The sequence below is a fragment of the Sorex araneus genome, chromosome 3, assembly GCF_027595985.1.
Source record: "Sorex araneus isolate mSorAra2 chromosome 3, mSorAra2.pri, whole genome shotgun sequence".
In the NCBI taxonomy this organism is placed as follows: domain Eukaryota; kingdom Metazoa; phylum Chordata; class Mammalia; order Eulipotyphla; family Soricidae; genus Sorex; species Sorex araneus.
Window position 1 is genome coordinate 75,826,218 of NC_073304.1, and position 24,911 is coordinate 75,851,128.

Sequence of the window (24,911 nt, forward strand, 5' to 3'; positions counted from 1 at the left end):
AGCACAGTGGGGAGGGCGTTTGCCTTGCACGCGGCCAACCAGGGTTCGAATCCCAGCATCCCATATGGTCCCCTGAGCACCGCCAGGGGTAATTCCTGAGTGCAGAGCCAGGAGTAACCCCTGTGCATCGCCGGGTGTGACCCCCCCAAAAAAAAAAGTTCAGATATCCACTGGAAAGTCCATTGCACTATTAATCCTTTATATTGAACTAAACTTGCCCTCTTGGAGCACTCCTCCTTATATGCAGTGTCACAGAATCCATCAATATGGTCTTCTCAAAGGTAGGATCCTCCAACTATTGGGAGAGAGAAAAGCCACTAACCCTGTTGCCCTTTGTTTGGTTTTATTGGGGGGGGAAGCTGCTGATGATATTCTAGGACCTGTCTCAGGGCTGTGCTCAGGGCTTTCTCCTGTCTGTGCTCTGGATCACTTCTGAGGTGTTCAGGGGATTATATGAAGTACCAGAGGTCAAACCCAGGTTGGCCATGTATCAGCTCTTCCATAGCCCTGGCCCCACTTTTGCTGTTTTAAACATGATTCCTTATTATCTCATCTATTACTTTCGTTTTTTCATGGTAAGAGTCTGATGGCCTATTGCACCAATTCAGAATAGAGTGAAGAGACTGGAGAAATGCTATAGCGGGTAAGGTGCTTGCCTGGAATGAGGCAGACTCGGGTTCAATCCCCAGTCCCACATATGATCCTTTGAGCCTCACCAGAAGTGGGTTCCTGAGTGCAGAGCCAGAGGTGAGTCCTGAGTACCACCAGGTGTACCTTTCACTCCCCCCTGTCCCCTACAGAAGAATAGAAAGGAAGAAATACTAGGTACTGTCAGATGAACCTGGCTTCCAGGACATCTCAGCTGTGCAGCCTTGAATAGGTTACTTGACCTCCCTGAGGCTTCTTTTTCCTACGGGTAAAGAGGAGCATCTGTAAATAGGAATATGAAAATCTGTGTGCTAGTCTGGGTTGTTACATTCAAAAAATGTCACTTGCATGAACGTATCTTACAAACTACCGAAAGCTATAAACATACATTATTAGAATGACTGTGAATCTTTTCTGAATTTTTTTCAACCCTGTCAAATCTGCGCTTTGGAGTGGAGGTAAACTGACTTCGTGACTTCAAATCAGGATCACTGCTAGAAAGTTCTCTTTTCAGTTTATACCGCAGAAGTAATCGCAATGCCAAACAATGTCGCAGAGAATCATGCAAAAACCAAATCAAGCAAGAACCAAATTAAAAAAAAAAAGTGAAGGGGGGAGTGTGAACATCTTGGAAAAGGAATTAAAGACACCGGGTGGGACCTTTTCTGAGCAGACTGCCCGGGAGAGGCCGGGCCGGGCAGGGAGGAGAGGGTTAAATCCTTCCCTCCGCAGTACAAAAGAAAAGAGTGTGCGGAAAGATTAGGATTTTTGCTTTTACAATGGGAGCTGCAGAAGCGTAGGGAAGAAGCTGAAGAAAAAAAAAGGGGGCGTCTCCCCTTTAAAGACTTGCTGAGATTGAGAGAGAAAGAGAGAGTCAAGGGACAGAACCCGAGCGAGAGCCAGCGCTCGAGCGCCGGTGCGCGGGTCTGTCTGTCCGTCCGTCTGTCCCGGGGCAGAGCGTGCACAGGGCAAGAGGCGTCAGTTGGCTTCACACCCAAGGGGGAGACGCGACCAGGTCACCCCGGTTAGGACTCAGTGAACGTGAGCGTTGCCCCCTCCCCGCCCCACCTCTACCCGGGAATGTCTCGGCGAAAGCAGCGGAAACCCCAACAGTTAATCTCGGACTGCGAAGGTCCCAGCGCGTCTGAGAACGGTGGGTGCCTGGGGCGGGGAGGGGAGTCCTGAGTCCAACCTGTGTGGGTCAGGCCGGGCCAGGGGGGTGCTGCCGGGCCCGGGACGAGGCGGGGGAGGACTCGGCTCCCGGGACTTTGCAGGAGCGGTGATGCAGGAACGAGCAGAGCTGGGCAGAGAAACCCCTCTTGGCTTTTCTCCTCCGCTGTAATTCTGTTTGTATTTTCCACGTTGTTGGGGTTGTTGGTGGGTTTTTTTGCCCCCCCCCCCGGGTGAAATGGAGTTTTCAAACTAGCTCTGGATCCCCACCCAAGAGTTTTCTCTCCAGGTCCCCCCTCTAGCTCGCGGGTCTTTGTGCGGTTGCTAAGTAACGTCCTCAGACCTAAAGACCGTCTCTTAGGGGTGGGATTTTCCCCCTTTCTCTTTCTGAAGAGTTGGGTTGCAAGAGAATGAATTGGAGAAACGCGAAGGTTCCCCCCGAGGGAGCAAGAGAAAAAAGTTTCTCATTGTTGGGCTGAGCTGGGAGCAGAAGAGAGCTCCCGAGGGAGAGCGCGAATGTCGGTCAGATGCAGCCGCTGCGGGTGCGCGCCCGCGTCACCTGGGGGAGAGGCTGGACACGAGGTCAGGACGTCAGACTTCAGCGTGTGCCTCCCCAAGCATTTTTTTTAAAGACCAAGCTTTACCAAAAAAAAAAAAAAAAAAAGCAGAAGATCATATATGTGTTGCCAGGCTATTCTGTTTTTGTGAGTAACATATTCTTGATGAGGTGGGAAATATTTTTTTTTCTTCTTGTATTCTTCTATCATTCCAGTAGAAGAGACAAAATTCGGCAAGGACGGTATTGAGAAGTGACATTGCCCAAATGTCAGATAGAGCCAGGATAAAACCTCTCTTCAGGGCCCTGTACTAAGTGAGGCTTTCCTGACTCTGGGGTGGAGTCTGGATATCTGTGTTCTTTGCAAGTGCCCTGGTGCTTCTTAGATCTAGCAAGTTTTGGATATGCTGGCGGCTCCCTCTGCGTACAATGAAAGCCTGAAAATCCTGCTTCAGGGATGAACGATGGTACTTATTTAAATCTTTGATTTGCCCAACAATGTAGTGGAGGATTAAGCACAGGAATCCTGAAGCCAGACTTGCAGAATTCAAATCCTGGCTGCAGAACTGGGTTAGCTGTGCACCCTGGGTGGTTTGCTCTGCCTCTCCGTGCTTGTTTCTTCTGCAAAACACCGAGGGATGTCGGGACTAGCTACCTGATTATTATTGTTCGTCTAAATGAGTTTATACATATAAAACCTTTGGCAAGACCACCGACATAAGAAAGCGCTTGGTCCCCGTGGATCCAGGCGCTTTGCGCGAGTGTCGCTGTTATCATTCTGTGTGAGTTCAGCAGCACATTCGCTAATGCTGATGCCCCAAATTCAGGAACCATTTGACCAATTTCTGGCTGGTTTTTTTTTAATGATATGTATGCCATAAAAAGCTCTGGGATAAGGTTTTTGTCATGACTAAAACTAGATTGTGAATCAAAACAACCTTTCCACCTGTTGTTTTTTTAAAAAAAAAAAAAAGAAAAAAGAAAAATTCTGGAGATGCAATCTGTGCAGCTGGTGCTGTAGAACAGCCTTTTGGCACTTGCTGAGTCTTAGCATCTTGTGTTTGGGAAGAACAAACACATCCTCCTCAAGTCACCGCTCCATCGGGTTCCCACTGTGCCCATATTTAGAGGTTGGCGGCGGTGGCATTCTTCCCTTCTGGGACCCATTAGCCCTCCTTAATGCCACTGCAGGCCGAATGCTTCCCCCTGCTGCTCTATAGGAGACTTCCCTCAGCGCCCAGAGTCGCCTCGCAGTCCTGCTCCCCTGCTGGTTCGATTGTGCAACTGTGCTCAATCCCCTTACCCAACCAGCATCCTCTCCTTTCTCCTCTCCCCCGCACCCCCACATCTCCCAAGTCTGCCCCCTCCACCAGCCCCAACCCTCCCCCCCTCCAGCCTCCTGTGAGGGCAATCTTCTATAAATGAGCCAAAAGGAGGGGCTGGAGCAATAGTACAGCTGGTAAGACTTTTTTGCACACAGCTGACCCACAGGTTCAATCCCCAGCATCCTAAGTGGTCCTCTGAGCACCTCCAGGAGCAATCCTTGAGCACAGAACCAGGAATAAGCCCTGAACAATGCCAGGTGTGCCCCCCCCCAAAACCAAGCAAACTGGACTCAAAGGAGTCATGTTCACAACTGCCCTGTGGAGATAGATTCTCCATCCTTTGAGCTACAGCTTCCATGTTGGGCCACGAACACTTGAGACAGGTGGGAGACAGGGAATTGCTGCTTCGAAGCTATCCCCATAGGAACAATTCAGACTGGAATTCAATGGCACCAATACACTTCAGTTGAAATTCTGTCTCTGAGGCATGACAGTCAGACACATAAATGCAAGAAACAAGAAAAGCAGTCATAACTTCTGAAGATCTGCTTTATCTGTCGATGGGTTTTCTCATTGGAATTCAGGGTTTACTTGTGTGACCAGGACTGTCACTGTCTTATATAAGATAGATCGTCTTCTTTATTTCCTTAAATATTAAGCCTCCCAAGATGTATGTCTGAGTAAATCTAAAATTACTGATTTTGTAAGACAAATTTCTCATTCCCCCCTTTTTCATGGATAGGTTTTCTTTTCTTTTCTTTTTTGCTTTTTGGATCACACCTGGCAATGCCTAGGGGTTACTCCTGACTCTGCACTCAGAAATTACTCCTGGCGGTGTTTGGGGGACATGGGATGCTGGGAATCGAACTCGGGTTGGTCGCATGCAAGGCAAATGCCCTACCCACTCTGCTATCGCTCCAGCACCATGGATAGGTTTTCTACTTATTTATATGATATTCAAACTCCTCACTGTTCCTTCTACTCCAGAGACACTTTCTTATTCTTTGTGTCCCAAAAATTACCAAAGGAGGGTTCTTCATCGGTGCTTAGTCTTCGGTATGCCTGTGAAACAACAGTCATCATGACCGGCATCAACAGACAGCTAGTTTGTCACTCAAATTTTCCAGGACTCTACCTTTAAAAAAAAAAAAGCTATGCTTATTATATGTGACAATCAAATATTAAGCCTTCATGCACATTTTTGTTTGTTTTTTTGGGGGGCCATACCTGGGAGTGCTCAGGGCTTACTTCTGGCTCTGCTCTCAGGGATTACTCCTGGTAGGCTCGAGAAACTATATAGGATATTAGGGATTGAACAAGGCAAGCACCCTACCCACTGTAATATTGCTCCAACCCCATGATATATGTTTTATTCTTATTTTAACATAATTAATTTTTTGTTTGGGGCAACAGATGGTGATATTCAGGGGTTACTCCCTGTTATGTGCTCAGGAGACCATGGGCCCAAGATCCAGGGGCCAAAATCAGGCCTCCTGCATTCACAGCTTGTGCTGAAGCCTGTTGAGCTATTTCTCCAGCTCTTCTTGCGAGTTTTAATTTATTTTATTATGGGGGGGCATACCCATTGGTACTATGGAGGGATTGGGGGTTATTCCTGGCTTTGTGTTTAGTAGTGTTCCCTGTGTGCTAAGGCTGGCATGGGGATAAAGGGGGTGGGGGCAACGTGCAGTTCCTGGGATTTGAACCAGGGTTATAGCCAAGGCAGCCACATACAGGGCAAGTGCCTTCCTTCCTGTATTGTCTCTTCAGTCCATCTTGCTAAATTTCAAAACTTCATCTCTGCAGTGACCTTACACATCACCAGGGCACAGTCTTTCTGAAAAAAGAAAAAAAACAACAACCTGTTTTTCAGTCACTTTTGCTCATCAAATCCTCACAGAATAGTTATTGCACATATGTGATGAGAAGGAAATAGACTATTTACTTTAAAACTCTGGAGAGGGGGAAAAAAGTTCTCTCTCTACAGAGTCTAGAAAACTGGATTAGAGAGCAGAAGGGATGTGAATAGGGAAAATGTAAACTAGTCCATCTGGGAAATAAAAAAAAAACTATCAGAAACCCAGATATTTAGTGAGAAGGAGAAACCAGGACAACAGTGAAATAGATCTAGAGGGAGAACTGGAAATTGGCAGACATCAAGAGCAGCAAAGGGAGAAAGAAGACAAAATAGAGACTTGAAGGCTGTCTTTCTTTGGAAGTAGAGAGCATCAGCTATTGGACCACAAAATCCTTAGCCTTTTACCCACAAGTACCCTTGACAAAGTACATGCCTTATATGGCTGAGACCTGGGTTAATTCTTAGTACTATCAAAAAGAAAAGAAAAACAACAAAAGAGTTATGGGGTTGGAGAGATAGTCTAGGGATTAGATAGCTTGTCTTACATGAAGCTAACCCTGGTTCTGTTCTCAGCACTATACATGGTTTTTTAAGCATTGCCAGGAGTGACCCCTGAGCATAAAGCCAGGAGTAAGCCCTGAGTACCTCCAGGTGTGACATAAAACAAAACAAAACAATGATGGGAAAAGTAGAAAATCTAGTTTTCAATCTAGACTGAACCTTGAAGCCAGGTGACCTTGGCAAGTTCCCTTCTTCTTCCAAGACTTTATCTTTTTGCCTTTATATTTCTGTTTTAGCTTTTAGCCTTTTTTTGTTTTTGTTTTTGGGCCACACCCAGCTGTGCTCAGGGCTTACTCCTGGCTCTACTCTGAGGGATAACTCCAGGTGGACTTGAGGACCGTACAGGGTGCTGGGGATTAAATCCATGTCTGCCTCACAAAAGGCAAATGCCTTACCCATATGTATTTTGTTGCTGTTATTGTTTTGGGGCCACACCCGGTGAAATTCAGGGCTTACTCCTAGCACTTCAGTCAGGAATCACTCCTGGTGGTGCACGGTGGACTATATGGGATGCTGGGATGGAACCAGTCAGCCACATGTATGACCTATCGAATGTACTATCTCTCTGGCCCCACCCACATAAACTTTTTTTTCTAAATCATTTTTTGCTTTTAGGACCACACTTGGTATTGCATAGGGGCTACTCCTGGCTCAGTGCTTAGGGTTTACAGTTGAACTCAGGGCTGCCCCACATATGCGGGTAAGTGCACTGAGCCTCATCCCCTCATCAGCTTTAAAACATTGTGAGAAGTGTGTGTGTGTGTGTGTGTGTGTGTGTGTGTGTGTGTGTGTGTACCCATACATTCAGATATTCCTCCTGGTTCTAAGTTTGAGAATCACTCCTGGCAGAACTCAGGGTACCCTAAGGGTTGCTGGGGATAAAATAATTTTATTTTCGGGTCTAGGAATATAGCTCAAAGGGCTAGTACACATGCTCTGAGTACAGGAAGTCTACATTTGATCCCAGTATCACACGATCCCCAGAGCACCACTAGATGCCACACCTGGGGGGGGGGCTGGGGAAGTAGTCCAACAAACCGGAGTATGTCTTTGAACACAGGAGATCCAGTTTCAATCTCCAGCACCACATGGCCCCACACACACCACTGGGAGCAAGCTCTCAACCTCTGAGCACTGAGCTTGGAGTAGCCACTGAGTACTGTCAGCCACTGAGTACCCTTACAAAAAGAACTATTTCTGTTTATTTATTTATTTATTTATTTGGCTGTTGGGTCACACCCAGCTATGCTTGGGGCTTACTCCTGGCTCTGTGCTCAGGGATCAATTCTGGTGAAGCTCAGAAGACCATGATGGGTGCTAGGGATTGAACCCATGTCAGTTGCGTGCAAGGTAAGTTCCCTACTCATTGCACTATTGCTCCAGTCCAACACAAATTGTATATATTTTTAAATTAAATTACAAAGTTATTCATGATTGAGTTTCAGGAATACAATGTTCAAGCACCCATCCCTTTAGCAGTGTCCACTTTCCTCTACCAATGTCCCCAGTTTCCCTCTTGTCCCCAGCTTACCTCTATGGCTGACACTTTCTTCTTTTTTTTTTTTCCTTTCAGGAACTGTGGTTTACAATACTATTACTGAAATGGTATGCATATCACTTTATCTCCTTTCAGCACTCAGTTCTGGCCCAGAGTGACCACTTCCCTCTGTCACTGTCTTACTAGTCCGTTCCCTGTCCTATCTCCTCTCCCCCTACTGTGGCAAGCTTTCTATGAAGGACCAGTTCTCCTGCCCTTCATTTCTGTTGTCTTTGGGTGTTAGTTATTCTCCTACTCTACATTTCTTTATATTCCACAAATGAATAGATCATTCTCTGTCCCTCTCCCTCTGACTTATTTCATTCAGCATGATACTCTCCAGATCCGTTTACATAGATCCATCTACATTGCAGCAAATTGCATGAACAGATCTTTTCTAATGGCCAAATAGTATTCCATTATGTATTTTATTTGTGCCATAGCTTCTTTTTCTTTCTAATTGGTTCACACCTGGTGATGCACAGGAGTTATTCCTGGCTCATGCACTCAGGAATTACTCCTGGTGGTGCTCACGGGACCATATGGGATGCTGAAATTGAACCGGAGTCAATCTCGTGCAAGGCAAATGGCCTACCCTCTGTGTTATCACTCCAGTCCCTAGTGCCATAGCTTCTTTATCCATTCATCTGTTCTTGGGCACTTGTGTTGTTTCCAGATTTTGGCTATTGTGAGTAGTGTTGCAATGAACATAGGAGTGAACTTAGATCTATTGGTGGTCCTTAAGGTATATTCCCAGGTTTTGGAACTGCTGAGTTATGATGAAACTCAATTTCCAGGTGATATGTGTGTGTATGTGTGTGTGTGTGTTTAGGAATGTCCATATTGTTTTTTGAAATGACTGGACCAGTTAACATTCCCATCAGCAGTGATGAATTATATCTTTTTTTTTTTTCGCTTTTTTGGTCACACCTGGCGATGCACAGGGGTTACTCCTGGCTCTGCACTCAGGAATTACTCCTGGTGGTGCTCAGGGGACCATATGGGATGCTGGGAATTGAATCTGGGTCTGCCATGTACAAGGCAAATGCCCTACCCGCTGTGCTATTGCTCCAGTCCCTGAATTATATCTTAATAGGAGTCACTCTTGGTAGTGCTCAGAGCCACCAGGGTTATAACCATGATGTTCAAGGGGCAATGCAGTGTCAGGATTGAATGCAGGGTCTTGAGTTAGGTATGTGCTCTACATAATTCTACCACCACATGAACTATCAGCCTGGCACCTAAAGGATATTTTTTTATTGCAGCGAAATATTCATTACAAAATTTACTATTGTCAACACAGTATTTGTTTTGCTTTTTGAACCACTCTGGCTCTGAACTCAGGATTAGAACAATATGCAGTGGCTAGGGATTGAACTTGGGTCAGCCATATGCATGGCAAGCACCTTATCCATTGTACTATCACTTGAGCCCCAGAACTGGAATTTTAACTTGTTTCTGTGATTCAGAGCTGGCAGTCTCCATCACTGTATTCAATGAGACTGGGTCACATCTTGAAAATCCTTTCCAGCTCCACAGTGTATAAATTCCACATTAAATTCTGAGTCCTTTGATGTCAGAAAAAATGTCCATAAAAATCCTTTTTATGGGGTCTGGAGTGATAGTAAAGCAGGTAGGACATTTGCCTTGTATGCAGTCGACCCAGGTTTGATTCCCAGTACCCCATATAGTTGGTCTCCTGAGCCCACCAAGAGTGACCCCTGATAGAGAGCCAGAAGTAACCCCTGAGCACACTCCAATGTGACCCCCAAACAAAACCAAACACAAATCCTCTTTATGGGGGCCAGAGGAATAGTATAGCAGGTAAGACGCTTGCTTTGCACCACATGTGGTCTCCTGAGCAGCTCTCTGAATGCAGAGCTAAGAGGAGGCTCTGAGCATCACCCGTATGGCCAAAAAACAAAACAAAACAATCCTTTTTATGTTGTTTGATATACGATACTCCTTTTCTTTCTTTCCTTCTTTCTTTCTTTTATTTATTTGTTTATTTATTTATTTATTTATTTATTTATTTTGGTCATACCTGGTGATATTCAGGGGTTACTCCTGGCTCTGTGTTCAGGAATTACTCCTGGCGGTGCTCAGAGGATGCAGGGGATTGAAACTGTCTCAACCGCGTCCAAGTCAAATAAATGCCCTACCCACTGAACTATTGCTCAGGCTGCAAGATACTCGTTTTCTAGAAAAGAAAATATTTTTTTTCTCAGCAACAAATATAATAATCGTTTGTCTACTGTATGATACAGTCCATGAAATATTAGTAGATGTGGGTGCCAAAAGAGCCTGTGCCACCTAAAACTTATATGATGTTATAATGCAGAGTAGGGATGTGATAAAGTTCCTTTCTTACATATGCTTGAGACCTGGGCTTTATCTTCAGCATCACACACAAAATAAAATCTTAAAACTTCAGCCAGAGGGGTTGGAGCAATAGTACAATGGGTAAGGTGCTTGCCTTACAAGTGGCCGACTCGGGTTTGATCTCTGGTATCCCATATAGTTCCCTGAACATTGCCATGAGTAATTTCTGAGTGCAGAGCCAGAAGTAACCCCTCAGCATCGCCAGGTATGACCCCCAAAAAACTTTTAAAAAATTCTTAACCCCTCTGGGGCTGGAGCGATAGCACAGCGGGTAGGGCGTTTGCCTTGCACGCGGCCGACCCGGGTTCTAATCCCAGCATCCCATATGGTCCCCTGAGCACCGCCAGGGGTAATTCCTGAGTGAAGAGCCAGGAGTAACCCCTGTGCATCGCCGGGTGTGACCCAAAACCAAAACAAAACAAAAAAATTCTTAACCCCTCTATCTCTCCCATCCTCGATCCTGAGCCTCTATTTTTGTTGTTGTTGCTATTGTTTTGTTTTGTTTTGTTTTGCACCTGGCGATGCACAGGGGTTACTCCTGGCTCATGCACTCAGGAATTACTCCTGGTGGTACTCAGGGGACCATATGGGATGCTTGGGATAGAACCCAGGTCGGCAGCATGCAAGGCAAATACCCTATCCGCTGTGGATTGTTGCTATTGTTAATTTGATTTTCTTTTTGTTTTTGGGGGGAGCATTCCCAGCAGTGCTCAGGGCTTACATGTAACCTATATAGGCTCTATACTCAGGAATAACTCCTGGTGATGCTTGGGGAACTATATGAGGTGCTGGGTTAACCAGGTGCAACGTACAGCCCACTGTACTGTCTCTCCAGCCATGACGCTTTATTTTGGGAGGTTTCTCAACTAGTGTTTATGAGCCTAGGAGCTACTGCTGGCAATTCTTGGCTACCTGTGGTCAGAAGCTCAGTGCTATAGCCCAAAGACGCAATGCTGCATGAGCCCCACCATGCTAGGAATCACCCAGGCCTTCTCAGCAGTGCTTGGGGGCCTCCAGGGCTCCAAATGTTGCTGGGGGTGGAACCAGAATCAGCTGTGTCCAATGCGATTTTTTAAAACTTGTACTATCTCTCTGGCTTCAGTATTTTTATTTTTGTTTTCGTTTTGTCTTGTTTTGTGGCCACAGAGCATACTCCTGGCTATGCACTTAGGGATCACTCCTGGCAGGGCTCAGACCATATGGGGAGCTTTGGGTCAAACCCAGGCTGGTCATGTGCAAGTTAAGTGCCTTACCTGCTGTACTATTCTCTCTGCCCCCATATTATTTATTTATTTATTTATTTATTTATTTTGGGGGGACTTTTGGGCCACACCTGATGGTTCTCAGGGGTCCTTTCTGCTGGTATTAGGGGAATCCATGCTATGTAAGGGATCAAACCAAGATCAACCACATGTAAAGCAAGTGTCTTATTCCCTTTACTGTCTCTCTGACAACTCCCTATTTTTATTTAAAAAAAAAAAGGTGGGGCCAGGGATGTCGCTCCATGGTAGAGCCCTTCCCTTGCGTATAAGAGATTCTAGGTTCAATTCCGGACCCCACATGTTCCCCTGAGCCCCACCAGAATTTATACATGAGCAAAGTTGAGAATACTCTGGCACCACTGGATGTCCCTTTTTCCCCCACCACCAAGAAAAAGAAATAAAATTCAAAATTCAAGAAGAGGCACTAGGGATGTGACTCAATGGCAAGATCACTTGCATATGTGAATTCAATCCCCAGCCCTAAAAGGGAGGACGGGGACACACTGTATTTAGAGAAGAGGGGTGAGGGCTATCCTGCCTTGCATGTAGACTGCAGTGGGAGTTACTGAAACAAATCATAATGATGGATACTATCATAATAATGTTAGTAATTGGGTCATAATAAAGTTAGTGTTGGGTCATGTTAGTAATATATTTAGGCAGGTACTTGGACTTGTTTTGTTTTGTTTTGGACTACTCTGGACTTGGTGCTCGGGGTTGCTCCTGGTGGTTCTTGGGGAACCATGTGGTGCCAGGGGTTGAACCTTGGTCTTCTGCATGCACATATTATACTCCAGTCCTTTGAGCCATCTCCTCGACCCTTTCTTTTTGTTTTTAGTGGGTGGATAATACTTGAATTGTATAGAATATGGCCTTTCATCTTTTTCTCTGTGTGTGTGGGGGGGTGGGAAGCACAGTTGGCAGTGCTCAGGGCTTACTCCTTTTGGCTCAGTGATCTTTCTTGGTGGAGCATGGGGGACCATATGGGTGTAGGGAATGGAGCCCAGTAAATGCCCTACTGGCTATATTCTCTCTCTCTTTCTCTTTCCCTCTCTTTATTTCTCTCTTCCTCTCTCTCTCTCTCTCTCTCTCTCTCTCTCTCTCTCTCTCTCTCTCTCTCTCTCTCTCCCCTCATCCTTTCACCTTATAGTTAGAAATATGGCTCCTGGCTCAAAATGTATAGAATGGCCCTGAAAGATGGCTCAAAGAGTTGGAGCACCTGCTGTGCAAGTGGGAGTCCTGGGTTTGACGCTGGCACCTCATAGTCTTCTGAGTACCGCAAGGAGTGAGCTCCAGAGCACAGATATAGGAATAACTCCTGAGTACTGCCAGGTGTAGTCTGAAAAACAAGAACTAAGGGCTAGAGAGATAGTTTGGAGATCAGGCTCTTGCCTTGCAACCTAGCCAATCCAGTTTTGATCCCAGAACCATATATGATCCCCTGAGCATTGCCAGAAGTGACTCCTGAGCACAGAGTAAACCCTTGGTGGTCCCAAACCTCTCCAAAATAATAATAAATAGCACTATAGCACTGTCGTCCCATTGTTCATCAATTTTCTCGAGCAGGCACCAGGGAAATACTCTCAATAGCTTGCTGGACTCTCCGAGAGGGACGGAGAAATCGAACCTGGAAAAAATAATGAAAAATAATCAATAAATAATAATAAATAAGGAAAGAAAAGATTCACATACCTTAGGGAAGGCAACACTAAATGACTTAAAGTCACTGCACTGTAGCACTGTCGTCCCGTTGTTCATTGATTTACTCAAGCAGGCACCAGTAACATCTCCACTGTGAGACTTGTTGTTACTTTTTTTTTTCTTTTTTAGGTCACACCCAGCAATGCACAGGGGTTATTCCTGGCTCTGCACTCAGGAATTACTCCTGGTGGTGCTCAGGGGACATATGGAACACTGGGAATCGAACCCGGGTTGGCTGCGTGCAAGGCGAACGCCCTACCCGCTGTGCTATCGCTCCAGCCCCTTGTTGTTACTGTTTTTGGCATATCGGATACACCATGGGTAGCTTGCCAGGTTCTGTTGTGTGGGCGGGATACTCTTGGTAGCTTGCCGGCCTTCTGAGAGGGATGGAAGAATTCAAACCCGTCACAGTCATATTAAATTCTGTTCAGGACACAGGAGATTTAAGAGAAGAAAACAAGTCCCACAGATTTAGCACTGAGCAGTTCATTTTGCTGTATCCTAACTGGACAGGTTGCTTTTCTTTCTATTTTAGTTTATTCTTTGTTTTTGACCTGGTGATGTTCAGTGCTACTTCCTGCTCAGTGCTTGAGGGCTACTCCGTGTGTGGTGCCAAGGGAACCACGTGGCACTGAACATGGACCTCCCCACGTGCAAAGTACAGGTTCAACCTGCTGAGCTGTTTCTCAGAATCTTTTTTTGCTGTAGCTTTCTGTTTGGTTGTTTGTGTAATTTTTGTTTTGGTTTTGAGCCACAGTCTGCTGTGCTGAGGGCTTATTCCTGGCTCTGTGCTAGGAGGTCACTCAGTGTGCTCACGGGACCATATGTGGTGCTGGAGATCAAACCAACTTGGCCACATGCAATGCAAGCACCTGACCCACTGTACTATCTCTCCAGCCGTGTTGTTGTTTTTAATTTGGGGCCACAACTAGTGGTGCATTAACTAAGTTAGGGATACTGTGAGCATAGTGCTGGGGGTTGATCCTAGTGGTGCTCGGTGGAAATTGCACCCAGGGACTTACTCTTACCAGGGGACAAGTGACAAGTGACAAGTGACAATTGACAAGACACTCAGCCCTCTCTTTCTTTTAAAAAGTGTTCTTAGCACAGGTGAAATTTGTTGTGAGGAGCAATGTGGGAAGGCTTGATATAAGGAGAGTGCTCTGACACATACTTACAGATACAAACGTCAAGTTTTCAGATGCCTTGATCCCCTGCAGGGTTTTTCTTTTCTTTTCTTTTTTCTTCCTTCCTTCCTTCCTTCCTTCCTTCCTTCCTTCCTTCCTTCCTTCCTTCCTTCCTTCCTTCCTTCCTTCCTTCCTTCCTTCCTTCCTTTCTTCCTTTCTTCCTTTCCTTCCTTCCTCCCTCCCTTCCTCCCTTCCTCCCTCCCTCCCTTCTTCCCTTCCTTCCTTCCTTCCTTCCTTCCTTCCTTGGGGGGAGGGGGTTTAGGGCTTAATCCTGGCTCTGCGTTTAGGGATCATTCCTGGTGGGCTCAGGAGACCATATAAGGTGTTGGGGATTGAACCTGGGTCAGCCACGTGCAAGGCAAGCATCTTAACCCCCTGGATTATCTCTCAATCCCTATTTTTTCTTAAAAATAAATATTTTTTAAAAGTTTTTGAGTCATACTCAGCAGTGCTTAGGGCCCTTGGCTCTGTGCTCAGGGGTCACTCTTAGAAGTTCTTGGGGGAACATATGGGGTACCCTGGATCAAACTGGGATTGGCCATTTGCAAGGCAAGTGCCTCACCTAACTACTGTACTATCTCTCCAGCCCAGGGATTTTTTTAAAGTCCTCAGTGATTCTAAGAGGCAGTAATGTTGAAGAGCCTGTCACTATGCCAAGCCCTGCTGTCCCCCACCCTTCTATTTTCCTCTTTGCTCTCTCCAGGAATTCTCTTTGGAGCCTAAAGCAGTAGTCTGAGGACCACCAGGTCTAGAGAGTTATTTAGTTTTCTTTTCCCTTGTCCTTTCAGCTCTTTAGAAATTTAAACTGGGATGTCCAGGTCTTTATCCTACATCCATCCCAGACTTTGCAAGTGGCCCAGGATAGTTTACCTCACCTTATCTGCTATCTAGGGACACTAATACCAGCTTAGTTTATCCCTGTGTTTATGACTTCATTTGTGTCTGCCTAAGAATCCTGCCCCCCTTTTCAGGATAGGCAGTGAGTTGCAAAGTGCTGAGAAAAAAAAGGGTTCCTCTTACAGGTGGCTGTTGATCCGTCACCTTTCACCAGAGACTAAATTTACCTTAAAGAAGAGCGGGGATCAAATTACGCATTGGAAAGCAAGTTTCATTAAAGAGCAAGAAAGGGGACAGTGTTTCCCAGGAGAAGATGAAAAGAAAGGATTTCTTTTATTTTTTTTTTTTTTGTCTGAAGACTTGACAAAACAGCAACTTGATATCAAATATTCAATGCTAATTAACAAATGCTCGGCAGAAAGCCTCCATCTGATTCCCTCTCTCTTACCGAGGCCAGAGAGCAAATGGCAGGTCTGAGCCACACAGAGTCCTTTCTCTAGCCTTACGGAAGCCACGCATTGTGGATGTGCCTGAGAAAGGACAGCACAGGAGTCCAAATGTTCAATGCTGGCATCTCTGTATTACTGTGTGAATGCGGAAAAGCCACTTCACTTCTCCAAGTTTCAATTTCCTTATCTGCAAAAATAAATAACACTGCACTAAACTGTGACTTGCCACAATTGAAAGAGACCTTCCTTTTCCTAGTTTCAGTGATCAGGCCTGCAAGCAGGCACGTAGAGCATCTGTTCACAATACTAAGATCCTGGGCCCAGGAGACAGAGAGATAGTGCAGAGGCCTTGTAGATAGGGCACCGGTCTTGCATGAAGCTGCAGCCAAAACAATGGCCAACGGTCCCCAGCACTGCCAGGAGTGGCTCCTGATTATAGAGTCAGGAGTGGTCTCAGAGTACAAAGCCAGGTGCGACCATCTCCCCAACAACCCTCCCCCCTACATAATCAACATAGACACACAGACACAGACACAGACACACACACAGACACACACACCTACAGAGTACTGAAGTTGAGATGGGGAGCTAACTTAGAGGACTGGAACTCATGCAAGAGGCCCAGCTTGAGTCCTTGGTATTACCCCACTCCCAAAATTCTTTGTTTGTTTGGTTTCTTTTTTTTCTTTCTTTCTTTTTTTTTTTTTTTGCTTTTTGGGTCACACCCGATGATGCACAGGGGTCACTCCTGGTTCTGCACTCAGGAATTATCCCTGGCGGTGCTCAGGGGACCATATGGGATGCTGGGAATCGAACCTGGGTTGGCCACGTGCAAGGCAAACGCCCTACCTGCTGTGCTATTGCTCCAGCCCCCCCATATTCTTTGATTATCTAAAATTTCAAGTATAATTCAGTTACTATTTTTCATCAAGAGTGGCAACAGCAAAAGTGCTTTTTAAAAAAATTTATTTTGGATCATACCCAGTGGTCATCAGGAGTGACCCCTGGCAGTGCTCCGGTGACCGACCATATGTGATGTAGGTTTATTTGAACTGGGATCACAGATGATCTAGACATATACAAGCTAAATGCCTTACCTCCTATACTGTATCTCTTCAGCTCTCAAGTGACAATGAAATTTATATTGAAAAGTGATGTACTGATATTAGGATACCAATCTTAGTCAACTTTTCACCTTAGAAATCAGTAAGGGGGGGCCAAAGCAGTAGTACAGGAGGTAAGGTGCTTGTCTTGCAAGTGGTCAACCCAGATTCAGTCCTGGTACCCCATAAGCCCTCTGGTGCCCGAACATAGCTGAGAATAGTTCCTGGGCTCAGAGCCAGGAGTAAGCCTTCAGTACCACTAGTGCGGCCAATAAACAAAAAGAAAGAAATAGTATAGTGGGTAAGGCACTTACTTTGCATGCAGCTGTCCAGGGTTCAATTCCTGGCACCACATATGGTTGGGCCCCTGAGCACTGGCAGGAATGATTCCTGAGCAATTTTGGGTATAGCCAAAAGCAAGTTGTTTAAAAAAAAAATCATTATTTTTCAAGTTTGCGACTTGGAGTGGTAGTGTAGGGGTTAAGGTGTTTTCATTGCATGTAACTGACACCAGGTCTTTTTTTTTCTTTTTGGGTCACGCCTGGTGATGCTCAGGGGTTACTCCTGGCTTTGCACTCAGGAATTACTCCTGGCAGTGCTTGGGGGACCATATAGAATGCTGGGAATCGAACTGGGTGGGCTGCATGCAAGGCAAACGCCTTACCCGCTGTGCTGTCACTTCAGCCCCATGGCCCCAGTTTTATCCCCAGCACTGTAAGGTCCCCCAAGCTCACTGAGAGCTTCCTCCTGAGCACAGAACCAGGAATAGCATTGAGCACTAGCCCTACACATGCACCGCCCCCCCAAAGGAAAGTTTTTCACGTTTTTGTCTCCACAATTTTTTCTCTGAAGAAGAGTGTGACTACATTACCACTTTACAGAAAGTGAAACAGTGGCATCGTTTAGTATGACCACAAGAACCTAATGTACCACCAAGGCCAGAATAGCGCCGGGATGGAGACCATGTATGTTCGCTGATGTTCCTGCAAACCATAGAAGGAGGGACTTTCCTGCAAGTAAAATAAGCTCTTTCAGGAAGTGGGAAACCCAATTAAGACTCATTTGAAGGTGGAAAGTGAATGCGAAATCCCTCCAGGAAGCGTCTTACCCCTACTTAGTTGGACTGAAAAGGAGGTAGTGTGAGCAGGTATTCAGTCTTTTCTAGGTATTCAAACCCGGGGAGGGCTGAAAAGAGCTTCCGACCGGCTCCTGCATTCCTCCCATTGTCAGGACAAGCCCTGGGGGGCTTTGAGCTAGGTGGGCCCGCGAGGCCTCCGCGGGCCAGCGCCCCCACCCCCACGGTCCCCCCCCCTGCGTGCTGAGTCCGGGAGAAAGACAATGGCGGAAGAAGGGTAAAGACGCGGGTGCGAGCAGAAGGCAGCTCGTTAACTAAGCATGAAGTCTGTGCATTAGGTGTGGGCCGAGGATCCGGTGGGCGACTCGCCTGCAGCTATTATTCCGGGGGAGGAGGGGCCGGGTTTGTAAAGGGGCTTAGCGTTCCGCAGAGCCGAGTCCTGGAATGACTTCCTTGGAAATTCTACCTCGCTGCTCCCCACCCCGAGCAACTTCTTTTGTGGAGGGGGCTGGGCGTCGGGTGGGTGATGGAGGTGGCCTAGCCCACACACCGTAAACCGTGCGTGCGCGCTTGTGTGTGTGTGTGTGTGTGTGAGTGTGGAGTGGGGAGCGTAGGGGCACTCAGACCACTCTCGCAGGGGTCCGCGTTTTTTCTAGGCTCAGCAGATCCTTTATCCAAAGGGAAAAAGAAGTCTGTCGCTTTGCTCTATCGCGCAGGGCTGCTTCCCACTGTGCCCCCTTGGGCTTGCTGAGGAGGCTGGCCTGGGCCAAGACATCTGGAGATGGGGGGGTGGCCGGCGGAGGGCACGGGCCGGCGGACCCCACCCTGCTGCCCCCGCCGCACCTGTCCTGGGGCCTCGGGACGCCCTCCTGGACGCCCGGCTCCCGCCCCCCGACCCGGCCTCTGCCCGCCCCCTCCCTCCTGCTCCCGCAGCGACTCCTCCCCACGCACCCCCCCTCCGCCGCGGCTCCTCCCCCATCTCCCCTTCCCAGCTTTCTCGCTCCAGCTCCTCCCCGCCTCCAGCCCGCTCCCCTCCCCCCGGCCGCCGAGCTCCATCTCCGCAGTCTCGGCCGCGGGGCGCAGAGGCTGCCGCAGCCCCCGGGGCCGCTGCCGCCTCCCCCGATCCCAAGACCCATTGTCTTCAGCCTCCCCCGCACCCCGTGACTATGGCGCACGAAGCCGGGAGGACCTCTCGTCTCGGGGGGCCCTGCGGGGAGTCCGCGGAGCTTGGAGGTGCGGTAGGGCCCGGCCCCAGGGTTAAGGGCGGAGGGGACGCGGGGTACCGGGGGCTGGTGAGAGGTTGGGAGTGGAGGGCGTGCAGGGCCTTCGGCGCACAGGGTACAAATGCACGTTTTCCTGCACGCATAGCAGCTCCCGTCGCGCCCCCCACACCTTGCGCGCCGGGGGCGGGGGGGGTGGGTTGGCTCGGTGTTGGGGGCGGGGGGAGGGGGGACGGGGAAATGTAGCAACGTGCGCGTGCCCGCCCCTTCCCCCATGATGGAGTGTCTGGTGTCCCGGAGGTCAGGCGGGACGAAGCCCGGTCTCGCCTTCTTTATGGCCTGGTGATGAGCTCATCTCCCCGCCCCCCAGCTAGCCGTTACCAGGGGTGGGGGGGCCCGCGGGGCCCTAGAGTCGCGGGAGCTGCGTCTCAGCCGCTCACCCACGCTCTGGCCTGTTTCCTCCCCCTTCCCACCCCCCTCCCCCGCAGGTGATGCTAGCGAGGACGACCACCCCCAAGTCTGTGCCAAGTGCTGCGCACAGTTCTCCGACCCAGCCGAATACCTCGCGCACCAGAACGCATGTGCCACGGATCCCCCCGTCATGGTGATACTTGGGGGCCAAGAGAACCCCAACAACTCTGCAACGTCTTCTGAACCCCGGCCCGAAGGTCACAGTAGTCCCCAGGGCATGGAGACCGAGCACAGCAACCTCCCCGATTCTGGGACCTCAGGACCCACAGAGTCCTCCTGGGCCACAGAGCGCAGGGGAGAAGAGGCAGCTGCAGGACACTTCATGGTCGCTGCCACAGGTACAGCTGCTGGGGGAGGCGGGGGCCTGATCTTAGCCAGCCCCAAACTGGGAGCCACCCCATTACCTCCAGAATCCACCCCTGCACCTCCCCCTCCTCCCCCTCCTCCTCCCCCGCCAGGGGTGGGCAGTGGCCACTTGAACATCCCGCTGATCCTGGAGGAGCTCCGGGTGCTGCAGCAGAGGCAGATCCATCAGATGCAAATGACCGAGCAGATCTGCCGCCAGGTGTTGCTGCTGGGCTCCTTGGGCCAGACGGTGGGCACACCTGCCAGTGCCTCGGAGTTACCAGGCACCGGGGCTGCTGCTGCCACCAAGCCCCTACTACCGCTCTTCAGCCCCATCAAGCCGGTCCAAAGCGGCAAGACGCTGGCACCGTCCTCCACTTCCTCCTCCTCTTCTGGGGCAGAAACGCCCAAGCAGGCTTTCTTCCACCTTTACCATCCTCTGGGCTCCCAGCATCCTTTCACTGCAGCTGGGACCGGGCGCAGCCACAAACCCACTCCTGCCCCCTCCCCAGCTCTGTCGGGCAGCACTGACCAGCTGATTGCCTCGCCTCACCTGGCGTTCCCTGGCACCACCGGACTCCTGGCGGCACAGTGCCTTGGGGCGGCCCGAGGGCTCGAGGCTGCTGCCTCCCCAGGGCTCCTGAAGCCAAAGAACGGGAGTGGTGAGCTGGGCTACGGGGAAGTGCTGGGGCCCCTGGAGAAGCCAGGTGGGCGGCACAAATGCCGCTTCTGTGCCAAAGTATTTGGCAGTGACAGCGCCCTGCAGATCCACCTGCGATCCCACACAGGGGAAAGGCCCTATAAATGCAATGTCTGTGGCAACCGCTTCACCACCCGTGGTAACCTCAAAGTGCATTTCCACCGGCACCGGGAGAAGTACCCGCACGTGCAGATGAATCCTCACCCGGTGCCCGAGCACCTGGACTACGTCATCACCAGCAGCGGCCTGCCCTACGGTATGTCGGTGCCACCCGAGAAGGCTGAGGAGGAGGCGGCCATGCCCGGTGGAGGTGTGGAACGCAAGCCCCTGGTGGCTGCTACCACAGCTCTCAGTGCCACGGAGAGCCTGACGCTCCTGTCCACCGCTGCGGGCCCGGCCACCACGGCGCCTGCGCTCCCCGCCTTCAATAAGTTTGTGCTCATGAAAGCGGTCGAGCCCAAGAATAAAGCGGATGAGAACACCCCTCCGGGGAGCGAGGGCTCTGCCATCTCTGGGGTCGGGGAAAGTGGCAGTGCCACTCGCATGCAGCTCAGCAAGCTGGTGACTTCGCTGCCCAGCTGGGCGCTGCTTACCAACCACTTCAAGTCTACTGGTAGCTTCCCCTTCCCTTATGTGCTGGAGCCCCTGGGGGCCTCCCCCTCTGAGACCTCCAAGCTGCAGCAGCTAGTAGAAAAGATTGACCGGCAAGGCGCTGTGGCTGTGGCCTCCACTGCTTCTGGAGCCCCCACCACCTCGGCCCCTGCAGCGTCCTCCTCGGCCGCCTCCGGACCTAACCAGTGCGTCATCTGCCTGCGGGTGCTCAGCTGCCCCCGTGCTCTGCGCCTGCACTATGGCCAACATGGAGGTGAGCGGCCCTTCAAATGCAAAGTGTGCGGCCGCGCTTTCTCCACCCGTGGCAATCTGCGAGCACATTTCGTGGGCCACAAGGCCAGTCCGGCGGCCCGGGCCCAGAACTCCTGCCCCATCTGCCAGAAGAAGTTCACCAATGCTGTCACTCTGCAGCAGCACGTTCGGATGCATCTAGGGGGCCAGATACCCAACGGGGGCACTGCGCTGCCCGAAGGTGGGGGAGCTGCCCCAGAGAACAGCTCCGAGCAGTCCACTGTCTCCGGGACTGGAAGCTTCCCCCAGCAGCCCTCCCAGCAGGCGTCCCCAGAGGAGGAGTTATCAGAAGAGGATGAGGATGAGGACGAGGACGAGGAAGATGTGACTGATGAAGACTCCCTGGCTGGGAGAGGCTCGGAGAGTGGAGGCGAGAAGGCCATCTCTGTGCGTGGTGACTCGGAGGAGGCGTCCGGGGCAGAGGAGGAAGTGACTTCCGTGGTGGCAGCCCCAGCCGAGAAGGAGATGGATGGGAATGAGAAAGCGCCTCCGCAGCCCTCCCTGACCGCGCCTGCAGCGCCGCCCGACAGCCTGGATCAAGTCCAGTCCATGGAGCAGGGAGGCCATGATGTTGTCGCGGCAGGAGGCCCAGAAGAGGGGCCCAAACCCGAGAGGAGCTCCAGCCCCCTGGTGCTTGCCCTGGAGGGGGAGGGCAGCAGCCCCATCCTGGTGGAGGAGCTGGGCGTGCAGGAAGGCTTGAGAAAGGAGCCTGGGGAGAGCAGTGGCAGGAAGGGCTGTGAGGTGTGCGGCCAGGCCTTCGCCTCCCAGGCAGCTCTGGAGGAGCATCAGAAGACCCACCCCAAGGAGGGGCCGCTCTTCACCTGTGTCTTCTGCAGGCAGGGCTTCCTCGAGCGGGCTTCCCTCAAGAAGCATATGCTGCTGGCTCACCACCAGGTACAGCCCTTTGCTCCTCACGCTCCTCAGAATATTGCTGCTCTGTCCCTGGTTCCCGGCTGCTCGCCCTCCATCCCTTCCCCAGGCCTCTCCCCCTTCCCCCGCAAAGATGATCCTACAATCCCATGAGCCTGTGCACCCAGACCTGCTGCCCTTTGACCAGGGAGCATGACCCCAGAGCTCTGTAGAAGGAACCTGAAGATTGATGAGCCCTAACCTTCCCCACTCCTTAGTGTCCCTAGGGAAATCATTGTGCTCCCAGGTGGAAGGGGGGGTCCTCCCGAGGAACTTTCCTTCACTCTTCATTAGATCTGAAGAAAATAGATTCTCTCCCCTTGTTTCATTCCCTAAGGGAACCCTCTTCAGATTTCCCCGGATGACCATTCTCCCCTCTCCCTTCTTCCTCTCCCTTGCCTGCTGGCAGGTGCACCTAAAGCACCCACATTTGAAGTGACAGTTCAGCCCCCAGGGGCTGACAACTGGTCCTGGAGGACCCCAGGGCATCCTCTCTAGTGACCAGGTCTGCAACCTGAAGGACTTCTTGTCCCAGGACATTCCTGTGCGGTGGCAGAATGTGTACCCTGTCTTTCTAAAGCCGGTACATGGCTTTTCCTGTCAGGTGACTTGCCCACTCAATCCCGGAGTTCTAGCCCCACTTTCACCATCACTTTGGGCTTACCAAGCACTGGTCCTGTTGGCCTTGGAACTCAGACTGGGATGGTGCATCTGACAATGCTATCCAGAGAGGCCAAGGAGAAGAATGCTCCCCACCGTCTTCCAGCTGACCTCCTGCACCCGAGGCTGTGCCTGAGAAGCCCAATATAGAACAGAAGTGAAGTAGCAAATTGTAGATGCCTCCTTCCTTCCCCTGCTCGAGAAGGTGCCAGCACTGAAGAGGTCGCAGTATTTGTATTTGGTGGCTCAGCACGGGTGGACAGGGAGAGAAGTGCTTAAGACACTCTTTCCAGTAAATTATTCGATAGTCATATTGAGGGAAAGTGTTAGCTGCTTGATATGCCAAGACATCTCCAACTTCTCATATTTTTTTCATCGTGGCCTTTCAGCATGAGGAAGCAAGCAGTTTTCTTGCCAAGAAGTCTTCCAGGGGCTATCTTGGGAAACATGAAGTTATTCTATATCTTGAATGAGCATCTGTTGGGAAGGGTAACTGAAAGAGTACTGTTGGGGAGTTGAGGAATGTTGCTAATGCAAAGAGCTTGCTCAGAATATATAGATGATTAAGAAAGGGACATGCTGTACGGGAGGGGACTTTGAATTCTTGATTGGATGGATGTTATGTTTGTTCTCTTGGACTAATAGTGACTTTTAGTGTGCAGCAATGCACCATGGATCATGGGGAATTCCCTAGCACTAGTACGCTTATAGTTGTAGATAGCCCCTGCCTACATTCCCTAGCCCCTTCTGTTTTCCTCCTCTTCCTCTTTTAATGCCAATTTCCTCCCCATTTTACCTATTCCTGGACCAGGGCTTAAGCCTTTGCCACTGTCTGGTCCTTAGCATTCCAGACTTTGGGAGATGTGATCCTGGTGGTATCCTTCCTGCCTCACTGTCTTGTAATGAGATGTAGTATTTACTCTTAACATAGGACCGTTTGGAACAGGAGTTCTGAGGAGAAGGCGGTGAAGGTTCTGCTTTTGATTGTTTTGAATGATGGCTTCTCCTCTAAAGGTTAGGCTCCAGGGCTCCTAACATAGTAAGATGTAAAAGAGCAGACAAGGGAGATATTAGTGTCTTCCCCTCTTCATTAAAGGTGTTTTAACCAAATATTTGTGTGTTTCTCCTTATTTCATGACTAAATAGCCAGCTGGAGTGTGATATGGGCATTCCCTAACATTGAGATTCCTTCCCACTTATATTTCCTGCCAAAGCTGAACATATGGTGTTGAAATATTTGATTTATTCAGCTTTGTCCTAAAACAACCTCTAGAGAATGTAGTTTCCCAGTAGAAACGGAGTTTACATTCTCAAATGGTAAGGGATTTGTCCACTGTGTGCAATTATTGTGCCTGTTTTCTCTTTGCCTAGAACTCCCACGGTCAGGCTTGTATTTTGTTTGGAGGTTGTAACCTGTTGCTGTCAGTCTCCCCTGAACCCCAAGCCAGCCTAGCCCATACCTCTTCATCTGCGGACCCCAAATAACATAATCTCTGTGGTCCTTGATATTGGATGTCAATAAAAAGATAAAAAGCATTTCAGATCTAAATTCCTACCAACAAAATAATATAAGGATGGGAGTACCTTCGTTTAAAAATGAAGCTTTTCGGGGCTGGAGCAATAGCACAGCGGGTAGGGCATTTGCCTTGCATGCGGCCGACTCGGATTCGATTCCCAGCATCCCATATGGTCCCCTGAGCACCGCCAGGAGTAATTCCTGAGAGCAGAGCCAGGAGTAACCCCTGAGCATCGCTGGGTGTGACCCAAAAAGCAAAAAAAAAAAAAAAGCTTTTAAAAACATTGTGGATTTTATTTGGGGGCCACACCCTGCAATGCTCAGGACTGCACTCACCTGGCTCTGTACTCAGAAATTACCCCTGGTGGTATGCTCAGGGGAACATATGGGGTACTGGGGATCGAACCTGGCTTGGCCATGTGCAAGGCAAGTACCCACTATATTATTATTCTACCTCAGATTTTTTTTTTTTTTTGCTTTTTGGGTCAACCCAGCAATGCTCAGGGCTTACTCCTGGCTCTTCACTCAGGAATTAC

The 24,911-nt window shown here is 49.5% G+C and overlaps 1 protein-coding gene across 2 annotated transcripts; it reads left to right on the forward strand.

The window, feature by feature from the left end:
- Positions 1-1,520: 1,520 nt before the first annotated feature.
- Positions 1,521-23,969, forward strand: SALL2 (spalt like transcription factor 2). 2 transcript variants are annotated; one of them, XM_004609491.2, is made up of 2 exons: positions 1,521-1,801; positions 19,360-23,969. In XM_004609491.2, exons 1-2 carry the CDS (start codon positions 1,729-1,731, stop codon positions 22,311-22,313), a joined length of 3,027 nt encoding a protein of 1,008 aa, XP_004609548.2. In that variant the 5' UTR covers positions 1,521-1,728; the 3' UTR covers positions 22,314-23,969. The 2 variants fall into 2 exon arrangements, with proteins under 2 accessions (XP_004609548.2, XP_054986737.1); XM_055130762.1 differs by lacking the exon at positions 1,521-1,801 and adding an exon at positions 18,624-18,884.
- The last annotated feature ends 942 nt before the right edge of the window (positions 23,970-24,911 follow it).